Genomic DNA, 14,943 nt, shown 5'->3' with positions numbered 1-14,943 from the left:
TAGAATAGTTATGGAGTGACTTGTTTTATTAGGGGTAAAAATATCACTACGAATTTTGTTTCTTAAGTTAAGGGACTTATGGTGTATTTTAGAATATTTTAACTTAACTAGGAGTAGTTATGGTCTTTTTATCATAATGTAATAAAAGGAACTAGGGAGTTAGGGTTTCTAACACTTTTGGGGCGTGATTAGTAAAAACAAATAATGCTAGCAAGCCCTATCTAGGGTTTTGAGGTCACCCTTTGGCAAAAAGATAGCTAGATCGACTCAAATCTAACCTGTTTTGATGGTTATTGAACTGCTTTTGGCTTTTTTTTCTCCATTTACCTGGCATCAAATTGGCATCAGAGCCTAGGTTTCCTTCGACAACAAAGCTAGGAATCTACAACAAGTTACACTAAGTTTCACCAAATCAGCTTAGAACTTGCTGGTTTCAGGTAGTTTTGTTGGTTCTTTGCATAGTATTGTGAATTCAGAGAACCTATGGCAGCAAGAAAATGTCAAGACAAGGGTATTCATATGGATCCACCTCGTGAAGAGCAAGATCAAGAGATAGAGTTCTACAAGTTCAAGAACTTACAAGGCGGCTTCAGGCATCCATCATTGATGGAGGCAAAAAAACTTCTTATTTTTGTTTTTTACCCAATTTTAAAGGATATATAATTTGATTTTAGTTTTAGAATTTCTTTTTAATATTTTAAAATATTTTTATTCTAGGGTTTTCTTATATTTTCTTTATTTACTATTCACAAGTATTATTCATGGTACTAGTCACGCGTTATTGTTTACACGTTACTATTCACAAGGGTATTTTTAAAAATCTAGTAATGTTTTCTTAGTATTGTTTTAGGGGTATTTTAGAGTCGTAGTTGTTTACTTGGGTTTCAAGTTAATTTAGGGATTCACAGGATTATAAAAGGTTGGATGTCAAATTTTTGGGAGATATATGTTATTGAAATAGACTTTATTTTATTAAGGAAGAAAGTTCTTCTCTTGGCTTGATTTACCGCTACGTTCTATCTCCAATATTGTTGATTTTACTTGTTTAAAGTTCAGGAAATGGATGGATTTAATTTCCTACTTTTCCTTCCTGCAACAAGTGGTATCAAAGCATGGTTCCAGGATGGCTGGAGATCGTGATTGCATGGCGTAGAGTTCTGAGCCGTAGGGATGCCGATCTGATCCAACTGCGCAAGGAAATCAACAACTTGACGGAGAGGGTTACAAAGCTCTTGCTGTGCAAGCAACGCCAACCTCATGTTCAAGAAAATAGATCATGGGATTTAGTTTATCGACATGATTTGAAGAGGAATGCTTGGTGTAGTTCGGATCGAAAATCAGCAGGTTAAAGATTGGGGTCTGCCACCAATTTTTGATATATACTTAAATGATGAACAAGATCTTGTAAGAGATCCAATCTATGATGTTGATCAAGATTTCATGGTTAAACCCAGATCTTAAAGATATCGAAGAGGTGGGGTTTTTAGTAAATTTAGTGCATTGGAATCAGAGTAGTGCAGCGGAAGCATGGTCGACTCAAAATTTGCAAATTGCGGCCTTGGGTTCAAAGAGTAATGCGATAGATGTCAAGAAAGCCTCTAAAGTACAGAAAATTGGGTTTGAAATTTCCTACACTATTTTCAATGGGAACTCAAGAATAGCCAAATTTGATAAATTTGCATCGATTCCTCAATATATATAGGGAAATGTTTATATAGAGCCAAGGCTCTAAACAATCAAAATTAAGCCTACCTCAAAAAGTTCACTAGAAGAGGTTGTTTTGATGCCCAAACATCTTCAAATTGATCATCTCAACATCAAGATGCATGAACATGAGAAAAAAGAGGATTTCAAGTATTGGAAATAGGTTATTTTGTAATGTATTTTTGGAGTGTCAATTTTCAAGATTTTCAAGTTTTCATAGGTCAGTTGACCTACCCTATTTTTGAAGCTTGAAACTTTATAAATAAAAATAAATTATATTTTAAGGCTATCACAAAGATTTCCAGTGTTAAAACCATATTTCTCGACACGATTTGAAAGTAGGCTCTAATTTGATTGTTTAGAGCCTAGGCTCTATACAAACCACACCCATATATATATCAGGATCCGTTTCTTGAGAAATTATTTTTCGTATAAATACTATTTGAGTCAATAAAGAAGAAAAAGGTTGAAGAAGGTTGTTTTGATGCTAAATTCATCTTTGCACATTTCAAAACTCGAGGACGAGTTTTCTCCAACCGGGGGAGAATGATTGATAGCAAAATTCTTCTTAATTTTGTTTTTTATTTAATTTTAAAGAATATAGTTTTTTATTTTAGTTTTACGATTTATTTTTTTATTTTTTTTTTGGGATTCTAAGGTTTTCTTATATTTTTTATTTACTATTCATAAGTATTATTCATGGTTATTCATAGTTACTATTAACATGTTATTGTTCACACGGGTATTTTTGGAATTTTAGTATTGTCTAGAGGTATTTTAGAGTCTTAATTGTTTACTTGGGTTTCAAGTTAATTTAGGGTTCATAAGCTTATAAAAGGTTGGAGGTCATATTTTGGGAGATATATGTTATTGGAATAAATTTTATTAAAGTTCTTCTCGTAGCTTGATTTACATCCACATTATTTATCCTATTGCTGATTTTACTTGTTTAAGGTTCAGGAAGATCGTGGATTTAATTTCGCACCTTTCCTTCCTGCATCAATCGTGGGCAAGATGAAGTTTTGTCTGTCCAAGATAATGTTGAGTACAACCCTTTTCACTATCGTGCTTCACGAGATGGGTCAAATGAAGCAGTATTGGACCCTTTATGAGGTCAATAACCTTACAAATAGGGTTGAAACTCGGTAAAAATTATTGGGTTTTTGTGGCCATTAAAAGGCCTTACGAGAGCATGTAACGAATTTTATGATAGTGGAATTATGAACTCCAGTGGGAGTATGGTCCGGAAGGACCGAAGTCCGCAATTCTGATGCCGAGACTTAAACAAGGCTTGACAAGCTAGGCCAAGTTGAGTTGTAAAATCCTATGATACCTAGGCTTATAACACAACTGAGAAGGTTTAGCAAGGTTACCCCTTGATGATGTCGAAGAGATGCTCAAGGTAGTTAGCCAAGGGGCTGTGGGACCCTTGTGTGTGATTGGTAGCCCTGAAGGGACAATGATCAAATCCTTATCATGACCATCATACGGCATGTATATATGATAGTCGTATTGGGAAATGAACACCATTGAGGGTGTTGCATGTACATGTGCTAGAGATAGCCCCCATGCACCAGTTGAAATGGGTGTGCACAGGTCTGTGTGACCTAGGCTTGTCCCTAGGGAGAACCTGCAGTCCATAGACTAGGATTTTGTTATCATCACCCATTGGTTGGTTTTGGTAGTCCAATCATGAATCCTTGTGATGGACTGTAGACCATGAGAACTACGGTGCTAGTTTGAGAAAGTGAGTGTGGGACATAGTCACTAATAGAGATGGAGTGACTCAATATCTTCGCATTTTCCTTAACAAACTTGGATTCGATTCCCATGAAATTAATTTTTAAAATAATTAATTTGGTTATAAATATTTTTTAGACTATTAAAATAATTTTTCAGAAGTCTCCGGATATTTTATTTCACCAAAACTGATTTTTAAATAAGCTAAACTAAATTTTCTGGTATTTAAATATTCAGACAAGAAAATTAAATATTTATCCTTTTCTAAAAATCATTTTTATTGTTTTAAATAAAATATTTATCCTTTTCTAAAAATCATTTTGATGGTCTTAAATTTATTAATATATGGGCCCATTATACTCTATGGGCCCCACCATTCTAGAACATTTGATGGAGGACATGGAGCCCACTAGTGCCCATGGAGTGGCACAACCAACTTTTCTCCCTCTTTCCTTTTTTGTGTTGGGTTGTGTCCTAAGCCATTCAAGTGTTTGATTTTCAAAAGAAGCATGTGTAAGATTGATTGAAAATAAAAGGCAAGAGCATTATATTTTTTCTACATTAAATATTTGATGGGATTAGGTTAAGGAAGCAGAGAGATAAGGTTCTAGTACTTTCTATTAGATCATGATGGTTGATCTATAGATTGTATGACTAAGATCTCTCACCCCACATGTCACATTTGATCAATGGTCTAGACGAGATCTCCATAAGGATGGTTAAACCTTGAACCCTAACCTTAGCCTCATCTCTATAAAATATCTCAATGACTCTATACAATAACCTAGAACTCTCACTCTCTCTCTGCTCAAGGTGGCACGCCACCCTTTCTCCCTTCTCTCTATCTTTCTCTCTCCATCCCTCAAAGACTCTCTCTTAGACAAAACAAAGGAGCACACCCCAACCTTTGGTAGAGACATATAGCGGCACGTCCCATACATAGAGAACTAAGAGAAGGGCCCAGATTAATGTTCCACATGCTCTCAATGCATTGAAGGATTTCTAGCCTAAGCTTCCTAAAGTTTGCAAGATCTAAGAAAGACTTAATCCCATACGCCATCAGTGGACAAAGTCCAATTGAGGCAATCTTTTGCCATTCTTTTATTTTACTGCATTCTTATGTTTCTTGTTCCCAAGTTCAAGTTATTGTAATTTTTTGTTATGTAATGTATAATTGTTAAAAGTGGCAGCAAGTGAGAATCCATATTTGAGTTTTATTTTGTTTATTTGAGTTCTTATTGTAATCTTTGGACTTATGTAAGTGTTCTAGCCGGTTTAGAAATAATAATAATTTAAACTATATAGACCGTGCTAATTCACATTGTCCACTTTCAAAAATGACCCTTAAATAGGTAGATGCAAGTGCAAATGATTGGGGAAATAGGGCAGCAGCCAGTGGTGGTGATTTTGGAATAAAAGGCGGCATGATTGTTGCTGGTTTAACATCCCACACTACTGGAACAGCCAACCAGCAAGGTGCCTTGGACCAAAAAGGGGATGCTTCAGGAGTTGGTCGACCAGAAAGAGGTGCTGGTAGCAAGATCAAGCTATAAGTGTTCGAGGATTGAGCATGTCTCATCACAGTGCACAAATCGCATGTTCAGTAACCTTTCTGAGGAGTTTTATGATTCTTTTGAAGATCATCCTATCTACAATGAGTCAGTTGATGATGAAGACCTAGAAGTGGCTTATAGTGATCATGGGGAGGCATTGGTAGCATGATTACACCCTGAGTAGTAGATGATGCAGACTGGTTCAACTCAAGGAACTTCCCATCAACTTGTTTCCAAAATCAGCAAGGCATTGATTGGGACTTTCCACTGGTATTTGATGAATGTTTAGATGAAGAAGGTAGTGATCCAATTTTTTATTAGGGACAGCATATCCTAAATTTGTAGAGCCAGAGTCAGGAGTTTGAGGAGCTGTTTTGGTTTAAGCACTGAGCATATTCACATATTTATGGAGTAGATCAAGTTCAATCCCAGTAGCGAAGGTAGGCGCATAAGCTCATATTCCCTTGAGGGGAGCGAATACACTAGATCTGGGTATGTTGGCTAAGGAGCTGGGACTGGTGGTTATGGATCATTACCTAGAACCGAAACTGACCCTAACTTTCCACGTCAATACAAGGAATGTAACAATGGTTGAGATGCAGATGAAGAAGCTTTGGAAGAGGAAGTTGCTGATTTGGTTAGTGAACTAGGGGTTCGAGATGATCATGTCGAAGATGTTCCCTTGGTTTGTTCTAGAGCTGAACAAAGGCAATATGAGCACAGTTTAACGGCTATATTATGCAATTTCAACTGGTTAATGTGACTAAACCAAGTGTACATATCATGGTTGTTCCATCAACATATAATGACCCTTTCCTCAAGGGATTCTCAAAACTACTTATGGATATATCAACTAATTGCAAAGACTCAGTTTCAAGGTACAATCATTGTGTCCTACATTCCATCTTCATCTCTCCTCAAGGAGGGACTCCATGGTATGGACTTTAGCCCCCTCTGGTACGTTCTCGGTGGCCTTATTCTACAAAAGACTCATCCAACCCCCCACTGACCCTCATAATCCTCCTTTCGTCCTTTCTAAGGTCTGGTCCACAATTGCCCCTCCCAAAGTTCAGACTTTCAATTGGATTGCGGGCTCTCAACAGGCACTCACAGTGGACCAGCTTCAGAAGAGAGGGATTCCAATCCCCAACAGATGTGTCATGTGTTTGAGTGAGGAGGAATCAAATCCACACCTCTTCATTCACTGCTAGCTAGCCCACAACCTTGGAGTCAACTATTGCAGCTATTTGGTCTCCAATGGGTTAACTCCACCGACGGTCAAGGCCTTAAGTTCCTCGGAATTTGCATCACACTAGCCAAAAGCCGAAAGAACCTTATCGAAGGCTGCCATCACTGCTTCCATATGGGTGATATAGGTAGAAAGGAATACGAGAATATTCCAAGGTCACAAACTCCAGGTACCAGCACTCTTCCACAAGATTACTACTTTAGTAACATTCTGGGCATCCAACCACAGGATGTTCAAGGGCATATCAGCGAACACCTTTTGCAGCCAATGGGAAAACATACTCTACCACCATCCACGAAAGGTGCAAAGATCAAACAATTGGCAGCCACCTCCGGAGGGAACCATCAAGCTCAATTTCGTTGGTTGCTCCCTGGGGAACCCCAATCCTGCAGGAGCCGAAGGTGTCTTTAGAGAACACCATCGCAACATTATCTTCACCTGCTCTGAACATTTAGGCCACAAAGATTCTCAATACGCAGAAACCATGGCCCTGCTGTTGGGTCTCAAAAGCTTCAACCATTCCTGGGGCTCACACCTTTTAGTGGAAGGAGATGCACACAATATTATAGCCTGGGCAACCGGGATGACACCACCCCCATGGTACCTACCTTCGATCTTTGATGAAATTGCCTACATTTGCAGGGATACAGACGTCTCATGGAAGTCCGGAGGACATGCAATGAGTTCGCCGATCTTCTGGCGAAAGATGGAGCTAGGAACCAAGGAGAAGACAACGTCTAGTCCATCTCCTTTTTTGATCAGGACCACAAAAGGCACACAACGTAGAACACCTCTTTAAAATCGAGCAATTCATAAGCCCAATTTTTTGTAAACCTACTGTAAATCCTTGTAATCAGGCAGACTCATAAGCCCATATTTTGTATAGGGTCTGCTGACCATTTTTTGTACCGAGAGACCAATGTAGAGGGTTCTCTCGAACTACCACATATTTGTATCCCAACTTCTCTTAGCAATAAAAAATGTTAACCTTACTCAAAAAAAAAAATGTACAATATTTGTGTTTTGATTAGTCCAACAATTCAAAGTCCTAGAATCGTGCTTTCAGAATTTGGATTAAAAAAGGTTGTTGGACTAACGCAAAAATTCATCTTAGCTTATTTCAAAACTCAAAGACGAGATTTCTCCAACCAAGGGAAAATGATGCAAGACAAGATGTTTGTTATTTTTGAATTTTTCTTAATAAATTTTAAGGATATATTTTTGAAATTTTCTAGGGCAATTTTTATGGGTTTTAAGTTCTTTTACGGATTATAGGATGTTTTATATGTTTTAGGATTTTAGGAGATATTTAAAAAAGTGGTTGGAATAATTATGGAGTTATTTGTTTTATTATGGGTAAAAATATCATTACAAAATTTATTTTAAGTGAAGGGACTTACGGGGTATATTTATAATGTTTTAACTTAAGTGGGGGTGGTTTTGGTCATTTTATTATAACGCAATAAAAAGACCTCGGGTGCTAGGGTTTCTAACATTTTTGGGGCGTGAACAGTAAAAACTGATTGTAAATAGTACCAGCAAGCCTTATTTAGGGTTTTGGGGTCACGTTTTTGTGCAAGAAAAGCCACATCCATTCAAATCTAACATGTTTTAATGGTTATTAAATTGTTTTTGGCCTCTTTTCTCAATTTTCTATAATCAAGAATGCCCAAAAGGACATGGATAGAAGTAATGAGAAAAAATATGGTGACTTTTAGTCTTATTTAGGTTGTAGCCAATGATAGAGAAGAATGGAGGAACATGATTCATGTAGTTGCAATTGGGATAAGGATTGGATGGTCATGATGATGATGAATGATTGTACTAAACGACTTCTGAGGATTTAAGTATTCATAAGAAATGATAAAGGCAATACTTGACACATTGTATGGTCAAGAAAAGATCCATAATAAAATTTGCTCAACAATATAAGAACACCTTCGAAATCTATTCTACCCCTTGTAACGACATACAACTCGGGACATCTATTACGAACAGTTTAGCCACCAATGATAATCTAAAGACAACTAATTTGAAGGAATAATTTTTGTGCTTAAACCAAAAATGTCGCCCAGGTCTTTTTGACCAAAGATCAAGATTGACCATGTCAAGAGTGCAGCACAAATGCTAGAACAATCTATAGACTGGAAATTCAAATATTTCAAACTCATGTACAAAAAAAACATCGCTAGTAATAGTGGATGCACTAATATCAATAACAAAACATGATGAGTACTGAACACTCATTACAGCCATTTCAAACTATAAATCTAGACTTGGGTAACATTCAAGCACCATGAACACAGCAAGTATCCAATACTTTGTTAGCAATAAATTCTATTAAGGAATCAACCTATAATTACCTGGATCATCAAGGTTGTCAAGGTCATGTTTGCTGTCAGTTAACGATGAATCAACTATAGAACCATTTTCTTTGAGGCTTTCAATTGATGAATCCTTCACCATGCCCTAAATGCATTTCCATAACTGAATTAGAACAAAGCACATACTAAAAGATGCATAAAGAGAACCTAAACACACTAAATATTACAAGACAAATTAATATTCACGAAATGATCTTTAAGAAAGAAAGAGAATTGAAAGAGGGAACAAATGAGGGGGGAAGGAAAAACATAAAATTATCCAAGTTAAATATGTCTCAAAGGTGAGAAGGTCATAACCCAATCAAAGAAACACAACCATGAAGGGCAAAGGATATGGCCCTTCAGTCCTATAGGTCACCTATAGTCTGGCTGAGGATATGGCCCTTTTTTCTTGCCCACTGAAGTTTCTATTAATGTACACAAGTGTCAAGTGGTGAAAATGTGATAGGTGGGTCAGGGAACATTTAAAGACAACAGTTTTTCAAATCCATTATTTGGCTGCAATAAGCCTCATAATCTTAAATTTGACCCAAAAGAAACTCAAACAGGCACACATCCACTGGTTTTCCTCCATTCTGAACAGAAATATCAGGTGACAACTGTGCACGGTGACTGACTTATATCCATCCCATAAATATTCTTTATATTCCGTTTGGTGATTGGCAATACATTGATGCAACAGATAATCCATTGTGGTTGACAATTTATTGATGCAACTGATAATCCCTTTTGATATTGTCCTTTTTATCCTTTTCTTTTTTCCATTCAGTAAGGCCCTTGTCAGAACACAAAGTAGACAGCCCTACAAATCCATATTGCAGTATGAAGGGATAATAAGTGGCCGCTCGTGTGGGATTCCATAGAGCTAACCTGGACATGAAGAAAAAAACTTCACCTTCCATTCCTCGTACAAGATCCTTGAATTCTGTTTTGAAGTTTGTCTTAGTTTTAAATATTTATTGCTTTTAAATATTTCTCCCTTGGTGCTCCTATCTAGGGACAAAACTGGTAAGCAAACAATGCCATTGTTGCTATCCTGCTATTGCTCACGCTCCCAACAACAATGTGACTTCCCGGTTAGCCTTTCAAAGTGAAGGTACTCTTCAAAGCCACTTCTTGTATGGGTAAGCTGTTGCTATTTTTATACATGGTTCCCAACTTTTATTTTCCTCTCAAGAAGGCAAAGCTAACAGTGACCACAGAAGAAAACTCTTTCCATTTAAATTCGTGGTACTTAACTAGACGATAGGGTTCTCCAAGTGAGTAATATGCCCATGCACCTACATTTGTCAAAACCAAGGATACCTATGAAGTTTGTCTGCATCAAAAAGAAGGTATTCCGCCCAGGCAAGATAGGGACACTGATATTGTCACCCTATCCCAGAGGTGCTTTTTTAATCTCTTCTTTTGGGGCCATTAAACCAAACCAACTGGCTCCTTCCATAACAAACAAGGTTTGGAGTATCCCCGTCCCCCATAAGACAAGCTTTCAGCTGGATAGTTCTCTCAGACTACTCTGACCTAGGACCAACTACAACATAGAGGCTTCCACATGCCAAATAGATGTTGATGTGCATGCAAGATGATAAGGACATCGATCATCTATTCTTACTACAAGGTGGCTTCCAACCCATGGTCCTCCAACCTGCAACCTTCAGTTGGCCTTGGTCGACACCACAATAGATCAAATGACCTTTTCATACTGAGATCCTCTATCTCGGCCACTTTTTGGACCATCTGGAGAGAGAAACTCCCAGATCTTTGAAAGAAAAACTTTTACTGTTCAATCCATCCACAATCGCATCATAGTCTCCATCATATTTTGGGCTAAGGGATATAAAGGCTTACACACCTTTTCAGCATTAGACTTAGTGAACCACTGAAGGACATTCAGGCCGAAACCCCAGGATTAAGGCTCTCTAATATAGACAGTTACTCACTTGCCAACCCAGGCCTAACAGGGTATAGGGACATTTTGAGGGACCACCAAGGAAATCCTTTTCTGTCCTCCCCTCTCATCATTGGTAATGTTGACTCAAAATGGGTAAAAACCATACCCCTCCTACAAGGTCTAAAAAGAACCATCCACTTTGGCCACCAAAACCATTGGCTCATAGCTGAAGGAGACTTTCAAAACATCATGCAAGGGGCATCTAGAAAAGCACCCTCTACGTGGAGACTTGCATCTCGTTTGATCTCTCTTCCCTCTATGAAAGAACATCCAGGTCTCTCATTCACTGATGTACAAAGAGAGGCTAACCAAACAGCTCACTCCCAAGCCAAAGAAGGTACAGCCCGGACAACTACACCTAGCTCAGCCTCGAAGAAGACTAACCCCTTTCTCTGGATACTCTCCTTTCACTCCCCCCACCCCCCACCCTCTCTCTCTCTCTCTCTCTCTCTCTCTCTCTCTCTCTCTCTCTCTCTCTCTCCTATACTCCCACTTCTTTGGAACCCTGGGATTGGACGGTTGTACGTCATGTATCAAAAACAATTCTCTACCTTTTTTTATTAAGGCGCATGTTATATACCCTTTTTTTGTTACTTTGTTACAGAACACCCAACATGTGGGTTAAGCCAAAATCTTGATGCAATACAATACTTAAATTTATATAGTCACAGACTTTTCAAAATTAAAAAAAAAAAAAGGTAATTTTACATGCATGAGATAGCAGACTTCAAAAGGATATTATAACAAGAGTATCAAACATTACGCAACTAGGGTATCCAATACAAACAGCCCAAATTAGTTTGTTTGTGTGCATGAGCATCAATCTTGATGTCACAACCAATTTTGAAAAGTTTGATTCGTCTATATTTCATTTCTTCTCTGAAATGGTTTAATAGTGTCACTCAAACCATCATGAATAATCCATAAAATCAAGAAAAAATATACAAATTCTAATTAGGGTTCCATGCCCCATATATGGTATTTTCCCATATTAAAATAAGAAATAAAAAAATTTATTAGTAACCTAGGACAAATATAGTAAAAGCATAAATTAAAAATTCATGCCATAATTTCAATGAGTCATCCATGATCTAATTATGTTTTTACCTATGTCCCATGGCCACAAGTACATGTGTCCATGTCACACACAGGCATGGGCTGTCAGAATTCTCATGCCATGCAGAAGAGGATTTGTTGACACGGCTATATTACAACGAGACAACAAAATTCAACAATGTTTTACAAATATTTCATGAGTGGCAAGATAAAATCCATTATAATGTTGTTGACTAAATCCATAGATATTTTCAAAGTTCACAAGCATCTTCTCAAAACACAAAAGAAGATCAAATTTCCTAAATGATGTAATCAGAGGTTATTGAATAAGAAGAAAAAGAATTTCTGAATGTATGTGTTGATATGTGTGCAAGGCGGTTATGGCAACCAAATAGAAGAGGCCATGTAATATAGCATTACTGGATCTCACTCCCACAACCCCCCCCCCCCCCCAAAAAAAAAAAAAAGAAAGGGGGATTTCCCCCATGATATCATCATTTTTCTTTAACTATAGGACATGTTTGTCTTGTGAAGAAAGGGCTGCCAAAGACCCCCCCCTTCCACACTTTGGAAGCTCCCGCTTCCATGGTTCAGTATGGCAGTAGCACTTCCTGCAAATAAAAATGGGAAGTAATGTTCCTGTTATGGCACTCCTCTCTCTCTCTCTCTCTCTCTCTCTCTCTCTCTCTCTCTCTCTCTCTCTCTCTCTCATGTATATGCGTGCCACCTTATTCCCTCACTGGAATCACAATGTTTGCTTATATGCAACTCATGACATCACATTCATTCTCTCTTATGTGAGTATTATTCTATAGTATTTTTAGTCTCGTATGCATTTCTATCTCATCAAATAAATCATGTACACAAATGCTGGGAGTTTCGTTTGGGTTTCGCAATCCCCCTCAATATCTTGCTCTAGTGATCATGAAGCCAGCGCCCAAGCTCGCTCGTCGCACCAAGGGACCTCAATCTCTATCTTACAAGGATTTCGATCTCTGACTAAAAAGGGATTTCCATTGTTCTGGAAGGGGATCGCAATTCCACTGAATATGGGGTGTAATCATGGTTTGATGGGATCTCAATCCAAGGGGAAGTTTCAAAAGTTCTTGAACTTTGAACCCAATGTCTTTGATTGTCTATTTTTTTGCTTTCAAACCCCTATAGACAATTCTTTTTTCCCTTTTCATGGCCTGGCTTGCATAAAAGGTTGAAAGCAGGCCAATCGACGACGAAACAGATGAATTGGACCAAAGAGGTCATCACAGTCTCCAGTCTCCACTATAGGGAATCACCACGTCTCGTCCAGTTGGAGACTCGGACAACTCTTAAGTTTAGTTCTTATCATGGCCCTTCAATATCATTTTTTTTCTCAATTTTTATGGAACTTTCAGGCTATAGAGTTCTCATTGTGCATGTGTTAAAAATCGGGGAATGTATAATACATTCCTCAAGTTTCCAAATTACAATATATATATATATATATATCAAGCTTTCTTCTTGAACAAAGATCCCAGGGGCTCCTGATGGAGATCTAAGCACAACAAGTAGCCACGAGTATCTTCTTTTGGAGCGATAAATTCCTTCTAAATTTCACTCATATTTGGAGGATGAAAACCCTAGAAGGTTTCCAAGAAGAGCAAGAAATAGTTTGGGTGTTTTTTTTAGATTTTTTGGCTACTTCAGATTTTTTTTTTAATTTATTGCATTGTTGGACCAGTTAGGAACGTTTAGATACTTTAATTAAAGTTAGGGAGTTTAGTTTCAAGTTATACTTAAGTTAGGACCTTTTGGTCAAAAGTTAATTATATGGAAAAAATTTGTCCAAAACAATAAGCTTACAATATAAATAAGGGCACGGATGGGCTGGAGAGTCATCCATGCATTCCTCTTTAAGAAAAAAAGACTTTCTTGTAAAAGAAGCCTAAGGCTTGAGCCCTAGGTGGGAGAAAGCCTTAGGGTTTCTCCAAAATTGCTTGTGCCAAGTTCTCCTACATCAGCTCCCAAGGTAGGGAGCTTCATCCATGGGTCGATCTTAGGCTCCTGCTCCAACTCCCACACCCTTGCTCCAGCTCCAAGCAACTACTATCAAGCATGTTTATGGTAATTGTAGATTAATTATTACTCTATACTAGCCCCATTTTGAAAGCTAAATGACATAAATTTTTCATCACGTGCTATGTACCCACATTGAAAAACATTTTGACACAAGACGGGGTTCTCCATGTTAAAAAATCCTAAACAATAGAATTATGAGATGGAGTGTGATACCCTGACCCCACAAACATATTATTTTACTGGAAAACACCCCAAATCTGACACAACCATATTTTAACTATGAGGTGACAAATTCTTCTTCCAAAAGAACTTGGTAATATAACCTTATATAGCAATGGATGGGTACAAACTTTGGTACACAGAAAAGGATAATAATAAAAATGACATAGGTATAATACTAGACAAAGATATAAAAGATAAAGAAGTTAATGTCTAGAGAGTAAGTGATAGGCTCCTATTAATTACACTTGCATAAGGGGAAGAGATAATAATATAATTAGTGCTTATGCACAACAAGTAGTACTAGAGGATAGAATTAAGAGAATTTTGGGAGGACATGGATCGACTAGTCCAAGACATACCAAATAGAGAGAGGACCTTTTAAGTAGGGGACTTAAATGGATATATAGGGAAGGATAATAGAGGATATAAAGGATACATGGGAGATATGGATTTGGTGAAAGGAATGAGATTGGTGAGGCTATTCTGGATTTTGTTATGGTCTATGACCTAGCAATAGCAAATACTTACTTTAAAAAGCGAGATGAAGATTTAATAGCCTATAAAAGTAGATCACATAAAATCCAGATAAGACTTTTTCCTAGTTACGAAGTTAGATAGATCATCATGTAAAGATTGTGAGGTTATATCCCACGAGAGAGTTTGATTACCCAATATAGTCTCATGGTTATGGATGTCTGCAAAAAAACATAAAAGATAAGAGTTGAAATTAATAAATGTCCAAGAACTAGGTGGTGGAATTTCAAAAATGAGAAATTATACTCAGTTAAGGATAAATTAGTTAAAGACAGAAAATGGAACTCTAAATATGAGGTCAACGGTATGTGAAATGAGATGGCTGACTACATTAATAAAGTGGCAAAATAAGTTTTAGGAGAATCATGAGGAAAAAGAAATTTCGTTAAGGAAACTTGGTGGTAGAGTGATGAAGTTCAGAAACGCATTAACGAAAAACAATAATGTTTTAAAACTTGGCAAAGCGATAGAAATGATTAAAACTTAGAATAATAT

At 37.4% G+C, this 14,943-nt stretch overlaps 1 protein-coding gene across 2 annotated transcripts in view; it reads right to left on the bottom strand.

Moving 5' to 3' along the window:
- LOC18424484 (YTH family protein) overlaps positions 1 to 14,943 on the bottom strand; it is a 47,265-nt gene that overhangs the window by 23,326 nt on the left and 8,996 nt on the right. For both annotated transcript variants that reach the window (XM_011630711.3, XM_088848030.1), the window contains exon 4: positions 8,610 to 8,715. In XM_011630711.3, coding sequence (XP_011629013.1) covers positions 8,610 to 8,715 — 106 coding nt within the window. The remainder of the gene's footprint in view (positions 1 to 8,609; positions 8,716 to 14,943) is intronic.

Source organism: Amborella trichopoda, chromosome 9, assembly GCF_054954075.1.
Source record: "Amborella trichopoda isolate Santa Cruz 75 chromosome 9, AtrichopodaSantaCruz75HAP2 v2.0, whole genome shotgun sequence".
Lineage (NCBI taxonomy): Eukaryota > Viridiplantae > Streptophyta > Magnoliopsida > Amborellales > Amborellaceae > Amborella > Amborella trichopoda.
This window is presented reverse-complemented; position numbering and strand designations above follow the sequence as displayed.